The following is a 19,293-nucleotide window of genomic DNA, read 5'->3' as shown; positions in this document are numbered from 1 at the left end:
CCATAACGCCCAGCCCCACTATAATGGTAAAATAGTTATTTAAAAATGTGCCCCTAAAAAATATTCTTTGCCCCCAAATTTCTCATTTAGGGGCAAGTGTGCCCCTAGTGAAAAAGCTTAGCGTACAGCCCTGCTTGGGATAATCAGAGCTTTTTTCACAGATATATCAACGTGTCCCGTGTATGTGTGTGTGTGTGTGTGTGTGTGCTGATCAGGAAATGAGATTATTGATTTTTCAGCCCGTTTCTCATAATGCAGGACCTGTTGCAGAGGTCTTTATTCGGCATGCAACGACACTCAATGTTTTAGTGGTACACACAGCGGTTAGTTTAGCACACACACCAGAACACGCATGCATGCATTGTCTTTTTAGGATCGCCGATGCGATTAACCCATCCCGTCGTCCTTCCCCCCCAAGGGCAGCCGGGAGCAGACGGGGGTCAACGTGAGCCGCGCCAGGGGACCAATCCAAGTGCTCCTGTCAGTCTTCGTCAAGGACGCCACAGCGTTAGCGATCTGTTGTTGTGCATGTTTTTCCATTGGGTTTATCTTATCGGGGGGAAACCCTTGCGAGCACGGGAAGAACATGCAAACTCCACACAGAAAGGCCTGGGAGATACCCCACCTGGGTACCTGGCATCATGGAAACCTGGTCCCCAAGCGGGAATCGAACCCTGGACCTTCTTGCTGTGAGGCGACAGTGTTAACCACTACACCACCGTGCCGCTTTGCATAAGTAAGCTCTGCATAAATACACATACTATCGATAATCTAGCGTTTATTTTAAAACGATTCATAAATAGGCCGAAAAATGACAACGTTTTTGTGTATTCCAGTAAAAAGCGATTCCTGCAGAATCAATTTTTTTTCAAAAAAAAAAAAAAAAAAAAAAAAAAAAAAAAGCGTTTTTCAAAATGGTATAAAACGGAAATGTACAGATTAAAAAACAATCCGTTTCGACAATGTTGACTGGAAGCAAGTCATTGATAAGCGACGGGCGTATTAGACACATAGCCATACAACTAAGGATTTGGATGGCCGACTATAGTATAATTTCTTTTACATTTAATTTTTTTTTTTTATCATTCCATTTGGGCTGTGGGGGTGCTTAATGTCTGAAGGAGTCGACTGAAAGCTTCTTGTCCTCTGCAAAAGCATGCAATTGGTCCACTGATGGATACATCTTGATATTTGTCTAGTGTGTTCATTAGATCAGGGGTTCCCAAAGTCGGGGTCGCGAGCCACAGGGGGGTCGCGAGCCACAGGAGGGTCGCGAGCCGCCGCGGTAATCAAATAAAGAGCTATTTTCCAAAACGCATTTTTTTTTTTTTACTTTTGTAACTTATTTTCAGAAATGACAGATATTTCGAAACTATTTAAGGTCAAAATATGTTAAAAAAAAATTTAAAAAAAAGATAAGATTAGCCCATATCGGCCCCATCTTGATATCGGACCGATACCAATGTGTAAAAAAAAAAACGGCCATATCGGCCGATATATCGTGCATCACTAATTATTATGCTTCCTATACAGAAACAGAACCAGCTTTCCTTTGACTAGTAGGAAGAGAGTTGTCGAAGCAGTTTTCTTATCAGTCCTGGACTATGGTGATGTCATTTATAGGCATGCTGCGCTGCGGCCTCAACCCTTAAATCGTTGGACTCTGTATATCACTCTGCCCTCAGATGCATCACTAATGATGATAGATACGACACTCATCACTGTGTCCTTCATGAGAAGGTTGGTTGGTCCTCGCTGATGGAGGCGCAACAAACACTGGTATTTGTTCATTTTTAAGGCCCTTATTGGTAAGCTACCTCCTTGTAGGGCTGGGCGATATATTGAGTATACTCGATGTATCGCAGCTTGTTCTACATGAGATGTAGTAAATTACTATATCGTGAACATCGAGTATATGTTGTCACGTCAGTTTCTAATGAGATGAGCCTTGCTTTAGCACAGCGCTTTCCTCTCATTTCATTATAGACACGGACCTTCAATAACAAGCCATTGTCATTTCATTAGACACAGACCAACGTGGACATTCAATGACATGCAATTGAATTTAATTGACGTGAGCAACAAGCTAACGTTAGCCGCTAAGCTAACTAACATGACTCCGCGGCACCAGTTCCATTAGTGATGAAAGGGGGGAGGCTATATAGACAAGGCTTGACAACAGAGGTTCAAAGATAACTTCACATTTATTGGCTATTCGTTTCTTTATATCGCTTTATCCATCTGGCTGCTCCAGGTTCCAGCTCTGTGTGTTGACAATGACATCCTGGTGTGACATCATCAACTACGGCAACATAGGACGCTCAAACATCACGCTCTCTCTCCCTCTACGTTCAATTATTAAAAGTAGCCAAACGTTACACTATAAATACTAACTGGATAGTTGATGATAAACATTTAATTTCATTATCTGAAATCAGTAAGTCTGCAATAAGCCATTATCCCTTTGTGTGTGATTATTATTTTCTCACAGTAGTGTGTATATATAAAGTGTGCATGTGTTTTTGGCTAAAGTGGATAGAAAACACAGTACTGTGCAAAAGTCTTAGGCACTTAAGAGTTTTTATATAAATGGTCTTACAGTAGATTTAATATTTTTGTTATTAATTTATTTTTATATCTTTTTTTTTATTAGTGCGTCAGTAAACTACTCTTAGTATATTTTTTGAAACATTTCATTTAATTATTTTTGAAAGCATCTTCATGGTTTAATGCAAACATATGTTGCAGGGACTATTATAATCATCATATTGGCGTGACTGTATGCATCAAAGGGTTAAATCAAGCATGTTTAAGTGCTTTAGAGGAAATGCCAGAATATTGCGATATATATCGTGTATCGTGATATAGCCAAAAAATATCGCGATATCATTTAGAGGCCATATCGCCCAGCCCTACCTCCAATATACTACATCATTATTGGAATGGGATTTTGGTACCTATGGAACCCGTTCTAGTGACTGGCCTTAACTCAACTTAACTGGTCCTTAACTCAATCAGCGCCAGAAGCCTAGAGCATCTTTGTTCCTACCACGCCAACGCTCTAAAAGATAGGAATAAGTGGCTGTGTTTGCAGGGCTATATATATATTCTATATTTTAGCTATGGATACAATAGTATGGCCCATTGGCCCATTTGACATCACCTATCTTTCGTTCAATATGTGAAAAAGAATAAATGTTTTCGTCAATATGTTTGCGTGTTATACCGTGGTGAATATGAGTATAGTTTTAGAGTGATCCTGTCTAATCCCAGAAAACGACGATATGCAGCAAAACGTGAATTTCACTAAAAGCGTTGCCGTTTCTCGCCTGGACACGCTACTATTTCCAAATTAAATATATATAATCGGTATTATGTTTCATCATGAATGCATGAATGGGGGGGGTCGTTTTTTGATGCTTTGATCGTCACCAACGGCATACGTTGTGGAGTAACGTTACACACACGTTGCGATCGAGGTGAAATCATGGTTGGCTCAAAGCAGGATTGATATAATTTAATCCTTACCTTCACTAGGAGGTACCCCAAAAAGAATATTGCAATTGTCTGATCACGAGTCCAAGTACCGGTGTCCATCATGTCACCAACATAATCCACCACAACAGATGCATTGGACGCTTCTCAATGTGATCGGGATACCCGCCCGCCTCACCCGACAAAGTGAGCCCGGAGACATTTGATCGACACACAGGCCAAGATATAATGTTTCAAAAGGGTGCTCGATACTGCCACCTGGGTGGATGCGGCCGGTATTGCACTTTGGCAATCTCAGGATGATTCCCCATGTTAACCCAGAGTCCGTGTGGCTGTAATGAATGGAAATATAAAATAAAAATAAATAAACGATGAAAACCCGACTATACTCGGGTCTGGCGCTGAACGGTTGGCGAGATAACCTGACTATCCTCGGGTCTGGCGTCCAAAGAGTTAAGGTCCCCCGAGTTTGTTCGGAACAGGGTAAATCTGCATTTTGCTATGATGCCCCTAGCTCATGGAATAAACTGCAAACAGTCCAGTGTTTCCCATTAATTACCAGTTCAACACAGGTAACCACTTTTGCTTGTGACTGCAACTTGTTCCTGTTTGCGGACGACTCAGCCCTGCTGGTCTCTGACAAGAACAAGTTACAGGTTGAAAAAACCCTCAGCTCGGAACTAGGCAGAATCTGCATATGGCTCGCTGATAACAAACTATCATTACACATGGGCAAAACAGAGTCCATTCTCTTCGGTTCAAATAACAAACTCAGCAAGACCGACGGCTTCTCAGTTACAGTGGGTGACAATATTGTCACAAGGAAAGATGAAATTACCTACCTGGGGTCCATCCTAGAGGCTAATCTCTCCTGTGACAAAATGGCATCCAATGTAATAAAAAAAGTCAACCAACGAACTCGATTCTTGTACCGGATCTCCTCTCTGGTAAACAAGAACACCCTGAAGACTCTGGCAGGAGCACTCATTCAGGGGTACTACGACTATGCTTGCACCTCATGGTACCAAAGCACCTCAAAGGCGCTAAAAACAAAATTACAAACATCTCAAAACAAACTGGTCAGACTACTGCTTGACCTTACTCCTAGAACCCACCTCACCCCTGCCCACTTCGACAACCTAGGATGGCTTAGAGTAGACGACAGAGTACAACAACTTGCAATGGGCCTGGTCTACAAGATACACTACACGACCAAGGTACCCATGTACATGTCAAAATACTTCCCAAAGGTCAGTGAATACCACGATCACAACACCAGAGGGAGCTCCACAAATCATGTCAAACCCAGATTCGGCTCAAATAAGGGACTAAACACGTTTCGCAATTATGCCACATCAATGTGGAACGCCCTACCCAAAGCTGTAAAGGAATGTGGATCACTACCCACTTTCAAAACCTCTCTCAAGGGACACCTACGGGAGACTGCAATTCAACACTGGCCCCTGTAAATATCCTAACCCAATCATTCCAACCCCCTCCAATGTACAGTCATTTACCTAGTATGGTTTTGTCAATAGTTCAATGTACAATTGTGTTTGTTTGTACAGTGTCTCCTCCCCCCCCCCCCTCAATGTACAGTGTTACTTGTTTATACAGTGTGCCCCCCGCCCCCCCCCCCCCCCCAACCACCTCCAATGTAAATTACCCAGTATGGTTGTCAATATCCCAATGTACCCAACCCCCCCCACCCAACCTCCAATGTACAGTTTCTACGTCAAATGTATATACTCCCTTTTCTTGACTCCTTCTGTATCACAAACAGTACTGTATTTGCAAATCTGGTATGTCATAAATGTATAGATGTAGCAGTACTGACTATCTGTATGTCATGTATGTCATATATGTCTATATGAATTGAAAATGGGGGACCCTGATGGAAACAAGACAAACGTCTTTCTCAGGTCTGCATCCCCTTAACAATTGTATGTATTGAGCCGTACTGTATTGTACCCATTCTGCAATCTGTTAAATAAAGTTTTCATTCATTCATTCATTCATTGCTTCATTTCTTTGATGGCTCAAATGTATGCTCTAGTCGATTTTGTGTTTTGAGCACAAAGTTCATCATAAATCTAGCCTCTTTATTTTGCTCTCAAAGTGCACCAGATTGATACATTTAACTTTAAAACTAAAAAAAATTAAAAAAAAAAAAAAAATCCGGGGGAGCATGCCCCCGGACACCCCTAGAGGGGCAGAGGTACCCACCACAGTCTCACAAAATCCTGTGGGAAACACTGCAGTCCTTAAAGATTCTCCCCTCTGTTGATCTCCAACCATTGTCAAGTTGCAGATACTTTAACCATCTGTCTTATTGTTTTATATGCTGTGATTTTATATGCCTTTTTGCTTAACTCTGTATCTACACTCGGCGTGACTTTAAAATCAGGGAAATCTCAGTTGCCTTTTGAGATTTTAAAATAAATAAGGATCCTCTAAGAGCAACGTTGGTTCAAGTTTCAAGTTTCTTTAATAGTTGTCATACAGAAGTACAGAATACTTTTATACAAAATGCTTCTTACTGTTACGCTCCAGAGACTGTGCAAGACAAGATAAGTATGAAATAAAATAACATAGTATAGTATGTAAATTAGAAGTAAAAAATGAGGTCACAGTGTTCAGTATAGACATATGTACAATGTTCGATGCAGAATAGACGTAACTGAGTTACCATATAATATACAATACTATGCAGTGTACTAATATACAATACCATATAGTGCAAGGCAGAAATGGGATGAGGTGCAATTTAGGTACAATTTACAGTAGGTGTACGAGTTGTAGTCCAAATCCTTTATCAATAAATATAAAGTGTGTTTGTGTGATCTAAAGTGTGGAGAGTGGGTGCTGCAGTGTGTTGTTTGTTTAAGTGAGTGTGTGCGTGTGGGTGTGTGCATTTGATGGTTGTTGCATATTGTTTATTGTTCGTTTAGCAGCCTGATGGCCTGGGGATAGAAGCTTCTTCTGAGTCTTTCTGTGCTCGCCTTAAGACTCCGGTATCGCTTGCCTGACCGCAGCAGTTCAAAGAGGCAGTTGTTCGGGTGGCTCGAGTCCTTAATAATTCTCTTAGCCTTCCCCTTGCACCGCTTGTTGTAAATGTTCTGGAGGGTGGGAAGCCCCCCTCCAATTGTGCGTTCGGCTGAACGTGTCACTCTTTGTAGTCTGCTACGGTCTTGTGCAGTGCTATTCCCAAACCAGGAGGTGATGTTGCCGGTCAGGATGCTCTCTATTGTACATGAGTAGAAGTTCCTAAGGATCTTCTGACTGACTTGGAACTTCCTTAGGCGCCTGAGGAAGTAGAGGCATTGTCGTGCCTTCTTCACAACACTGTCAATGTGTGTGGTCCATGTCAAGTCCTCGGATATGTGGGCTCCGAGGTAGGGATGCCCCCCGGACCCCGGTTTTAAACGGGAACCGGTACCATATTATAAAATACCGGAGTATTTATAAGCTCCGACGTCCTCGGTACTGCTATCGATACTCTAGAGAAATTATTATTATTATTATTATTATTATTATTATTATTTAAAAGTTGCAAACGATCTATCCTCTCTCTGTCTCTGCACGAGAAGCGAGCCACAGCGAGTCATTATTACACACACTCCTCGCGAGTCGCTCGCTAGTAGTGCTACTGTACATACGGGTACTCCTTAATGAAAGTTCTCCGTGCTGAAGGAGATGCTTCCAGCTGCAGCCGTTCAGACCAGCGCTTACAATATGTGCGGGGCTTGTAAGCGCTGGTCTGAACGGCTGCAGCTGGATACTATTGTGCTGAAGCGCGCTGCACACAGACACAGACAGCTCTGAGTCTGCATGCACCGTGACTCGTGATGGCGGATAGAGCGAAGCGTTCTAAAGAAAGTATGGATATACAACGCACGTTGCCACAAGTGCAACAAAACATTTGCCAGTAAGGGTGGCAATACGAGCAATTTATCAAAACATCTGTTGGCAAAACATGATATTAGTGTGCAGAAATGCGCGTATTCGACTGCCTTGCGCGCAGTGTTCCATCTGCATCCACGTCCACTGCCGCCGGTAAGCCAAGATACGGAGTTTCCTAGGCTAATAACGAATTATTACAAATAGGCTAATAAACAAAATAATTGTTTAGCTACAAATACTACAATCTAAACTTTTTATAGATCGTCAAGCTGAGGCGTCAGCCACCAATGTGTCCCAGGCCAGTGAGCCCAGGGCCACCACACATCCTTCCCTCTACCTCCCTCCACCACCCAAAGTCCTTTCACCCTAGCAGCTAGAGGAAGGATGACAGAGGATAGGGTGAACGAGTGTCACAGTTCTGTTAGCCTTTTGCATTTGTTGTTTATTATAAAAAGTCTATAATTCAGAGTCAGACACATTTAAAACATTGTTGCTGCTGTTGCTGAAGAAATTATATTCATTTATTATATTTATTTATAAAGTTATATAAAAGAACATTGCTGCTGCTGTTGCTGAAGAAATTATATTTATTTATAATACTTATTTATAAAGTTGTATTTATAAATAATAAAGCAATGTTGATTCTGTTCTTAATTAATTGTCTTTTTTTCTTGCAAAAAAAGAACCAAAAAGAACCGATAAGAGTATCGATAAAGTACCGAACCGTTAAGCAGTATCGATAAGAGTAGTAGTATCGATAAAATCCTAACGATACCCATCCCTACTCCGAGGTACTTGAAACTGTTCACTCTCTCAACCGGTGCCCCGTCGATGCTGGGGGGCTGTAGTCCTTGATTGGTTCACCTTGTTTCAAAATAAGCATCCTCTAAGAGCAACGTTGGTTCACTTTGGATTTGTGTCGGAATTATAAACAATATTCAGAATTTGTAACTAGTTATTGTTGAGGTTATATATTTTACAAACAGAAGTATCTTTATCATTTGTAACTAGTTATTGAAGAGGTCAAAAGTATCTTTATCAGTGATACAGTGCAGAGCATTAACCACGCTAACAGTAGAGACACACAGGACACCTCTGATGGTCAACAGCATATTAGGGACATTTAAATACATTTTAATAGATTCTTGACCCCGTGTCTCACTTGACCGCCTCCCACAGGAGTTTGACCTGATTGACTTGGTTTATGGCTAACTATCCAGAGCTAGTGTAAGGAACGTCATGGATTGTGTTGCTGATTGAGAAAGGACTCTACTGATCAATCATTGGTAAGCAGCAAACAGGGCTAAGTATTTTGTAGCTACATAAACCAGGTAATTTACAACTAATAACACAAGTATAATTCTATCTACCAGTATAGTAAAAAGACAGACTTACTCCGTTGTGGACAAACTTCTCCCCCAGCAAAGGACTCATGACGTTTCTACTGAAGTCAACTATGTTCTGGATGTGTCTGAAGGCCTGTTCAGTAGTCTGAGAAAGAAAAAGAAAGAGAGAGATATTATTTCAGCATCTTTGGGTTCTTGAAAAACGTAATAAAATGAATTATTATTATATGACATTATGGGTAAAAGGTTAAGAAGAACCTAAGTGAAGCTACAGGAACAGGACAGATAGAAACTTCTCGACCAAGGGCTGCCTTTCAGTCATCTTCTACAAGTTACCAAAGACGTTTAAAAATAACTGGAGAAACGTGGTTCCCTCCTCTCATCACAAACTGAAACTACTGTTTGGGCTTGGGAGGGGAGGGCCTGAGCACACTACTGTGAAGCAAGGGTGCACTGCATTTACAACAGAAGGCAAAATGAGAGCAACACGGCATGCTGCACAATAATCGTTTTATCGCGATTCTCTTATTTTCATGGTCGTGGGAAGCAAAGATTGAAATTGAAACTCAATTAAACTCGTCCAGCCCTACTTTATTCTATAATAGTGTTCTCGGTTCTGAAACAGAACCCGTCTGTATACACAGAACATTCCCCTGGGTGCTCCCAGTATCATGTAGAACATCTCTCCCAATTCATTGTCTATGGAGCAGCTTCAGACTAGTTTATACACAATGACATCACAAGTTTGAGTTGTAGTGCTCTAGTTTTTGGATTGGGGAGAAAGTTATTCATGTTCACTAATATTTTTGGATAGTCTTAGACCATAGGAATAACATGTATAAATTCTTAAACTGGACGTAGTTCCCCTTTAATTAAAACAGACAATCCGCCACTATGAACCAGCTTCTTTTAAAACCAGGCAGCCTGGTGCCTGTCAGGAGCAGGACAGTGCAGTAAGACGGGGAACGGATCCCTGGGGCACCGTTTTAAAAGGGATAGTTCTGTCTAGTGTTTACTAGTATGTTGATTTGACACGGTGTAGTGTAGACCAGTGGTTCCCAAAGTCGGGGTCGCGACCCAAAGGTGGGCCGCGAACAGCCACGGGTGGGCCGTGAGATGATTTATAAAAAAAATAAAATAAAAAATAAATTTTATTTTTTGTCAGGCCACTGAACTTAGAAGCAGGCCAGGACAGTGTTTCTAGTTGTATTCTAAAATTCTATTCTATTGTATTCTAAAATGTGACTATATGGTTTTATATTAACTTAATAAATAAACAAAAACGAAAAATCTACTTATTTCAACGAACATTTCAAACTAAATAACAGATTATGCACATAAAACGCTGAAAACAACCGAAGCAACAATAGTATTTTAATGAGGCTATTATTATTATCATTATTATTTTGCAACAAGTTAGCCCTCTCATAAATAGCACATATAAATGAATAACTAACTTGAACTAACTTAATAGGATTGAAGTGATATTTGGCTTAAAAAATCGGTCGCCTGGCAAAAAAAAAGAAAAAAAAAAGCCTGACGATGTGCATTGGGCCGCGGCTCTCTGACGCCTTATTTTCTGGGCCCTGGCCTGAAAAGTTTGGGAACCCCTGGTGTAGACATACCATAGTAGAAACTACTACATGTTGATTTGACATGGTGTAGACATACCATAGTAGAAACTACCACTGCCAATAGGGATGCATCATTTCATTTTTCATTTCATTTATTTATTCGTACATGGAATTACCACAGTCCAACAGTACATATTCATATAATTCACCAAATCCCATGGCCGAAAGAACAGGAAGAAGAAAAATTCTTATATACCTGCCCCTACACACACACAACACACTGATAGACTTATTGTGTAAAGCCAAACAGAATATACCAGTTTTGCAAAAATGGAAACATCAACACAACCAAATTAAATCAACATAAATAAACCCATTTTGTGTATCTATCAGTCAAACTACATATTTGGGTTCATTCATTTACACACACATGTAGCTATACATTTATATAATGTATTATACTTCTATATACTATCTAATTTCTATTTTATTATAATTAGGGATGCACCGATATGAAAATTTACCACCGATACCGATTGTTCAACTAACACAATCGGCCGATACCGATTCCGATATTTGTGGCAACAATTCTTTTTTTAAATATATATTTTTTTTGTAATATTTTTTTTTTTATTATGAAACTACTGTATATTTGTGTTACAAATTGTGCTCACTGATATGAACATAGGCCTCTTTACTTACTTAAAAAAAGGAAACATCAAGAAATAGCACTATCTCTCTCCCAGTATGTTCTGCAGGGCTGCATCTAGATACTAGTTCTCCCAGCATGGTCTACCTGCTGGGCTGCAGCGAGATACTATTGTCTCAACCAATGAAATTTTGATTGACAGTCGATTCTGCCAATTACGTCACACACCGCTTGCACCCGCCTCTGCTGTTACCACCAATCGGCAAGCCGTATACATTTTTTACTTCGGCTTTTGTCCGCCATTGATTTTGAGTTGACAAGGTTTTCTAGAACAACACGGCGCGGCTGACGTTTAGCTTTTAGCTCCGCAGGATGACTTAAATGAGGCATAATGATTTTACTGCAACTAATGTTATAATAAAACAAAGCCTTTCTATACTGTCTGATTGAAAACGTTATTAACAGATTGCAGAATGGGTAAAACTCAGGGCTCTGTGAGCAACGGAAGGAACTGAGCTAGTATGAACGCTTGCTACGTTCGGGTAAATAATATGCTGATGTTATTGAACGTGTAACACTAACTATATAACGTTAATGCCACAAAACGAATGCCTTGTTAATCATAAGTAGTAACTTTGATGCAGTAGCTTGTGTGTGTGTGTGTGTGTGTGGGGGAGGCATTGTGCAGGTCGCGAGTGAACTTTTTTTTGTCTTGACGCTACACAAATTGATGGATATTTATCGGCTACTGCCATCGGCACATTCGAGCTTATAGGCCGATAGGCCGATTGCAGTCAACAAGGCACTTATCGGCCGATACCGATACCCCTAATTATAATATAACTAAATCATACTATTTATTCTACACCATATTGGTACAGTATTATACAATATTTTAATATATTATTATTCTATGTTACGCTGCTATATATACTATATTACTATACTCATACTGGCCTACACTGCAACTCTATGCTACGTCATCCTGACACGCTAAACTGCAATATTATACTAAACTGTGCTATACTGTCTATGTATCTTTTCTTTGCACAACCTTTTGAAGTGAAATATATTAGTGGAACTCTTTTCATCATTCTGCAAAGAGTTCCATAGTTTGATACCTATAACTGAGGTGCACCTTTGTTTTAAGGTTGTCCGTGCAAATTGGTGCTTAAAATTTAATTTCCTTCTGCTGTCATCTGGACAGGGAACAAACAGTAGTCAGTAGTAGTCGTAATAGTAATCCAGTATATTTTTTTATTTTCTAAAAAATAAATCAGTTTAACACAGGTAACCACTTTTGCTTAATTTCTTTGATGGCTCAAATGCTCTAGTAGTCGATTTTGTGTTTTGAGCACAAAGTTAATCATAGATCTGGCCTCTTTATTTTGCTCTCAAAGTGCACCAGATTGATGGATTTAACTTTACAATGTACACAAAAAAAGAATATTGTGTGGGAGCATGCCCCCAGACCCGCCTAGAGGATCCGAGGTTCACCCACCACAGTCTCACAAAATCCTGTGGGAAACACCGACATGGTGTTGTATAAAATGGGAACGTATTGATGAAAAAATTATTTATTTAAGGCATATTGAAGGGACGGTTTATAGTGTCAATTGAGAATGACAATGGACAGATAGCAATAATATAAAGTATAGATTTAGCTCTACAAACAGCCTCACACACAATGAAAGGTTGAGGTTGTTATGATAAACTGGCCTTATAGAGTGAGATTAGACGGATCCCAGTGGCCGCGAAAGTGTTAATGTATCGCGTAATTTCAACGTGGAGATAAGGAATATCAAAATAAACGCACGTTGTTTAGAAAATGAAATTAGCTCATTCAGTAGCTTGTCACACGAAAGATCATTGAGCGCCTCCTGGCTGCATTCTGTTCCTACAAAAAGCCATCAAGCTGAGTAAATACCCCCAAATCTCCGCTTATTATCCTGCAGTGCCACTAACGGAGTTTCCAGCGCATTTCTCTGCCAATGTGTTGTTTTTGTCTGCAAGGAAAATCTGCGCTTCTTCTCCGAGTTAACAAAGGCGAATACTTTGCATCGAGATCAGAGGCAGAGCCCATTTCATTGCGGCCAACCAGCACCGCTTCTGACAACAAACCTATCAATTGAGAGTCTGGGTTACACACAAAAGACCAGACCCCCCCTCCCGGGATTATAAATGCGCAGGGTGTATAGTGAGTTGTGTATTGGAATACGTGTGTCGGCCTCCATTGATGAAGGGCCGAGAGTCGCGAGACATGGCAAATACACACAGCTGCCGGGTGGAACATACCATAGTAGAAAGTGAAACTACTACATGTTGATTGAGCAGACTTGGTAAACCGGTTTTTCCAACCAGGCATGTCCCCTCACTACAGAGGCATGTCCCCTCACTACAGAGGCATGTCCCCTCACTACAGATGCATGTCCCCTCACTACAGATGCATGTCCCCTCACTACAGATGCATGTCCCCTCACTACAGATACATGTCCCCTCACTACAGATACATGTCCCAAGATGCACCCAAACCAGGACAAAGGGATCTGTATCCCCAATACTAAAACCAGATATGAACATCTTAGGGTAGAGGAACCTTTCTGATATCTATCTTAGAGTAGATTAACCTCTGATATCTATTTTATAGTAGAGGAGCCTCTCTGATATCCATCTTAGGGTAGAGGAACCTCTCTGATATCTATCTTATGGTAGAGGAACCTCCGATATCCATCTAATCTTATACACTTTCACTGCTCATCTGGTTGTGTTGTTCCCCTCCGGTTTGCAGTCACTCTTGACAAAAATCAAGTTCCAACGAATACAAAGTAAAATAGTTTGTTCGAATTCATTCAAACTTTCACGTTCATCAGAATCATCCGACATCATGCTCTCAGCGCTCATCCCTCGGCAGCTCTGTGGCGCTTTCTAATCTCAAAACAATCCCAAAACAATTATTAATGTCAGTCATCCATTCGGTTAGGATCATTTGTGGTTTGCAAGCGAGCGAGATAGATAGAGAGACCGTGTGTATGAGAGAGAGAGACGGAGCTGCGGCCGCGTGCAAAATGTACGAAGGCACTAATTTCTCATTTAAGAATGTTGTGACTGATGGAACGACAGGCATCCTTTTATTCATAATGATGGATTACACTACGTTTTGTGTCCATACATATGGTTTGGTTATTCAGCACAGCAGTGCCTGACTGGCTACTAGTCGCCTGTCTTTCAGCGCTCACTCAGCCAGAAAGGCCAGAAAGGAGAGAGAGAGAGAGAGAGAGAAAGGGGCAGAGAGCAGACGCCGGGAGAGCAAAATAGTTTGAGCCTACAAGGCACTCCTTGTTACTCGTCACTAAACACAAACGCCACCTTTTAGAACACAAGGCATGTTGCTTTTAGCATGGTTACATTAAGGACAATAGAAAGCAGATCGTTCCAGCTCCACTCTGGTTTTGAATTCAAACTCATCATTACATTTGGAACATTTATTATTGAATTAAACATTTCGCCAAGTTGGAATAATAGTTCAAACTTGATTTTTTAACAAAAAGTGTAGTAGTGTGTTTGAACCTCACCCTATGGGCCATAGTACCGGCTCAGTGGCCTCGTGGGTAGAGTGTCCGCCCTGAGTTCGGGAGTTCAAGCCCCGGCCGAGTCATACCAAAGACTATAGCCTCCCTGCTTAACACTCAGCATCAAGGGTTGGTTTGGGGGGGGAAGTCCTTGCGACATACTAGCGTCATGTCCAAGGGGTGTACTTGTACATCAAGCTGCCTCACACTACGGAAACAGGAGATAGGCTCCTGAGTCCTGCCCCATGTGCCGTTACGGCTCGAGAACCGTTGGTTCTCAAAGGCAACTTCTATGGGCCATGGGAGGTAACTGCACCTTGTTTAAACATGGAGGATAAGAGAAAACTGCAATAAAAAGGAACATTTCTTCTGACTAAGTAACTCTGGGCTCCGTTTTACATTTGTGTCATTAAACTTCATTATTTAGCTTGCTGAAGAAACAATATGTATTAATGAAAATGTTCCATAGTTCAAGTTTAAGATCTAGTGGTCCTTACAGGCCGCCGGTAGGATGCGATTATAGATCTAGTGGTCCTGACAGGCCGGTAGGATAAGATGTTAAGATATAGTGGTCCTGACAGGCCAGTAGGATAAGATGTTAAGATCTAGTGGTCCTGACAGGCCGGTAGGATAAGATGTTAAGATCTAGTGGTCCTGACAGGCCAGTAGGATAAGATGTTAAGATCTAGTGGTCCTGACAGGCCAGTAGGATAAGATGTTAAGATCTAGTGGTCCTGACAGGCCGGTAGGATAAGATGTTAAGATCTAGTGGTCCTGACAGGCCGGTAGGATAAGATGATAAGATCTCTAGTGGTCCTGACATGCCAGTAGGGTAAGATAGAGGTTTTAGCAGTGGAATGGACCCACAGTGGACTCACAATATGTGCAACACAAGAAGAGCTATTAATATGGTATTTCATCTGATGAGCTGTGATGTAACACTGCACATGTACACACACAAACACACATGGAGACACACACCTTTACACGTGCAAAAGAACAGGCAAACGTCACACATCATGCACAGACACGTTTACACACACACACACCTGCACTAAAGAACAGGCAACCGTCACACATGCAAACTTTACCTGTGGTGCATTTTCACAGTCTTCTGCGGGGTACTTGAGCAGGCGCAGAACTCTGGAATGCTACAGGGACAGAAAACAAGACACCTTCATCACCAGTTCCAGACATTACATTATCCAACACCCTGTGATCTTCCCATGTTATAAACACAGCTGATTGATTGATTGATTGAAAACTTTATTAACAGATTGCAGAATGGGTACAATACAGTACAGCTCAATACACACAATTGTTAAGGGGATGCAGACCAGAGAAAGACTTTCGTCTTGTTTACACCAGGGTCCCCCATTTTCAATTCATCAGGACATATATGACATACATGACATACAGATAGTCAGTACTGCTACATCTATACATTTATGACATACCAGATTTGCAAATACAGTACTGTTTGTGATACAGAAGGAGTCAAGAAAAGGGAGTATATACATTTGACGTAGAAACTGTACATTGGAGGAGGTTGGGTGGGGGGGGTTGGGTACACTGGGATATTGACAACCATACTGGGTAATTTACATTGGAGGTGGTTGGGGGGGGGGGGGGGGGGGCACACTGTATAAACAAGCAAAACTGTACATTGAGGGGGGGGGGGAGACTCTGTACAAACAAACAAAATTGTACATTGGACTATTGACAAAGCCATACTAGGTAAATGACTGTACATTGGAGGGGGTTGGGTTAGGATATTTACAGGGGCCAGTGTTGAATTGCAGTCTCCCGTAGGTGTCTCTTGAGAGGTTTTGAAAGTGGGTAGTGATCCACATTCCTTTACAGCTTTGGGTAGGGCGTTCCACATTGATGTGGCATAATTGCGAAACGTGTTTAGTCCCTTATTTGAGCCGAATCTGGGTTTAACATGATTTGTGGAGCTCCCTCTGGTGTTGTGATCGTGGTATTCACTGACCTTTGGGAAGTATTTTGCCATGTACATGGGTACCTTGGTCGTGTAGTGTATCTTGTAGACCAGGCCCATTGCAAGTTGCTGTACTCTTGTCATCTACTCTAAGCCATCCTAGGTTGTCAAAGTGGGCAGGGGTGAGGTGGGTTCTAGGAGTAAGGTCAAGCAGTAGTCTGACCAGTTTGTTTTGAGATGTTTGTAATTTTGTTTTTAGCGCCTTTGAGGTGCTTTGGTACCATGAGGTGCAAGCATAGTCGTAGTACCCCTGAATGAGTGCTCCTGCCAGAGTCTTCAGGGTATTCTTGTTTACCAGAGAGGAGATCCGGTACAAGAATCGAGTTCGTTGGTTGACTTTTTTTATTACATTGGATGCCATTTTGTCACAGGAGAGATTAGCCTCTAGGATGGAACCCAGGTAGGTAATTTCATCTTTCCTTGTGACAATATTGTCACCCACTGTAACTGAGAAGCCGTCGGTCTTGCTGAGTTTGTTATTTGAACCGAAGAGAATGGACTCTGTTTTGCCCATGTGTAATGATAGTTTGTTATCAGCGAGCCATATGCAGATTCTGCCTAGTTCCGAGCTGAGGGTTTTTTCAACCTGTAACTTGTTCTTGTCAGAGACCAGCAGGGCTGAGTCGTCCGCAAACAGGAACAAGTTGCAGTCACAAGCTGACGACATGTCATTTGCATAAATTAGGAACAGTAGCGGTCCTAGTATGCTTCCTTGTGGAACACCACAGCTCACTGTGAGAGGGGGGGATAGGGTACCGTTTACCTCCACCATCTGTTCCCTCCCCTCAAGGTAGGATTGCATCCAGCTCACTGATAGACTATCAAAACCAATTGCTTTTAGCTTGTCAATCAGAATGGAGTGATTGACCGTGTCAAAGGCCTTTTGTAGGTCCAGCATGACCACATGTGATGAGCTGATCACATGTGTACTACTAAACACAATCAGTGAAAATAAGCTAGTTACTGATTATCGACAATTGATTTCGGCTTTAGTTACTTTTAGGATAACTTTCAAAAGTAACTCTTTTACGGCTTACTGATACTTTTTTTATGAATTATGTGACTCAGTCGGTGTGGCTTTAACTTTGTGACTTCTTCCACAAAACGGATTACTTTTATTAAGACTTATTGGTTACAAGCATTGCTTTACACAGAGCCGACCACTAATCTGTCTTTAATGCAGATGCCGGTATTACGACACTCGTGGACATGGTGAATTTGTGATCCAGTTGGAGTTATTACACAAGATTATAATATGTATTATTACACAATACAACAAGTCAGGACTATTCGCATTTCCATACGATCAGTCACAACTCTCACAGCCCCTGTTAGTACAACTGCACTGATTGAAAGGCTGTGGAGCTGATCCACGTGATATAATCGTAGCCAATTAACTCATTATTTGTTTTACTTCTCCACATTTAGCTGCTAGCCAGCCAGACATGTCGGCTGTGTCGCCTTGGTCCCCACAGGTCTAATATTAGCAGGCATGTCTGACACCGGACAGCCAGCTCTGGGTTGTTTAGTAGTTAACAACGGTTAGCCGGGAAGCTAACTAGCAAACTATCGGCTAAAAATAGAATTTAGAAAGTAAAAAAAAGGCAACGTCGCGAAATTTAACGGTTTATTTTAATTAACAACATTGTTGCCACTTTACCACTAAGGACACGTAAGAGATATAGCGTTTCTTCCACAGCGAGCTACAGGTGAACGGACGTTAGTTTGCCCCTGATGCATCAGAAGTGAAGTTGTGCTACAGTCGGCTAACGAACACAAGCTAACGAGATGTTCACATTATGGACAAGCCAGGCTCTTTTTTTTTTAGCTTAGGTAGCTTAGCTTAACTCACCTGTGTGTGAGAGACAACCAGGCTCTTGTTGCCCTCTCCGTGATATTTCCAGTCGTTCTCGTCCATGTTATCCAGTTCCATAACAACAACGGCTGGGGGTTAAGCTATGAACTCGAGCAAAAAGAAAACTGCAAACATACAAAGTGCAGAGCCGCCGCTGTGTGTTGGACGACAAGCCTCCTCAGTCTGGCCGTCGCTCACAAACACACACGACCACTTCCCCAGGATGTCCCGCCCAGTCCGCCCTCATTGGCCGTCTCTCACAAACACACGACCACTTCCCCAGGATGTCCCGCCCAGTGCGCCCTCGTTGGTCGTTTTTTTCATCTTTTTTAGAGAGGCGTTTGATTGGATGATATGAGGAATGACGTACACGAAGGCAAGATAATTGTACCTCTTGATCCATGACAGGATGTAGATGGAATTCAACACAGTAAAACTCTATTATGGGGAAAGTAAACTCATCCTTGTCTGTGATAATCCCAACATAAACAACAACGCGAGGGTGGGGCCTGCCTCCTGTTGAAGCATGTGATATTCAGAGCCTGAGGGATGTTTGGGCTGACAGTAGCCTAAAGACAGTGGTGTCACTGTCAACTTCTCTCATGTCAGGGACTAGCTGAAGGACACACATTAGGCTACATCACCCCCAGGAAGCACCGGCTGAGAAGATGTTTGTTGAGTAAATTTAAGTCACAAGTTCCATAGTTGTCTGTACTTTAGTTGAAGAGCTAACAATAGAGAAAATTAAACTTGTGATCATAACAGTCCCTCTTTATAGAGTATAATTCTCATTGAGCATAAAGGTGCCATTGTAGTGATTGTAATGGTACATAATTCACCCACGGATCTATTGTTAGGAACATTAGTTCCGCCCGAACATTCTGGAACATTTGTGATGAT

At 41.6% G+C, this 19,293-nt stretch overlaps 1 protein-coding gene across 2 annotated transcripts in view; it reads right to left on the bottom strand.

Moving 5' to 3' along the window:
• Positions 1-18,562, bottom strand: part of ippk (inositol 1,3,4,5,6-pentakisphosphate 2-kinase) — a 62,006-nt gene extending 43,444 nt beyond the window's left edge. For both annotated transcript variants that reach the window (XM_084316490.1, XM_084316491.1), the window contains exons 1-3: positions 18,391-18,562; positions 15,628-15,687; positions 8,794-8,889 (exon numbers count right to left, since the gene is read on the bottom strand). In XM_084316490.1, coding sequence (XP_084172616.1) covers positions 8,794-8,889; positions 15,628-15,687; positions 18,391-18,471 — 237 coding nt within the window. In that variant the 5' untranslated portion in view covers positions 18,472-18,562. The remainder of the gene's footprint in view (positions 1-8,793; positions 8,890-15,627; positions 15,688-18,390) is intronic.
• Positions 18,563-19,293: the final 731 nt, after the last annotated feature.

The sequence above is a fragment of the Notolepis coatsorum genome (assembly GCF_963971535.1).
Source record: "Notolepis coatsorum genome assembly, chromosome: 6".
Classification (NCBI taxonomy): Eukaryota; Metazoa; Chordata; class Actinopteri; order Aulopiformes; family Paralepididae; genus Notolepis; species Notolepis coatsorum.
Note: the sequence above shows the minus strand (reverse complement) of the source record. Positions and strands in the feature narration are given on the sequence as shown.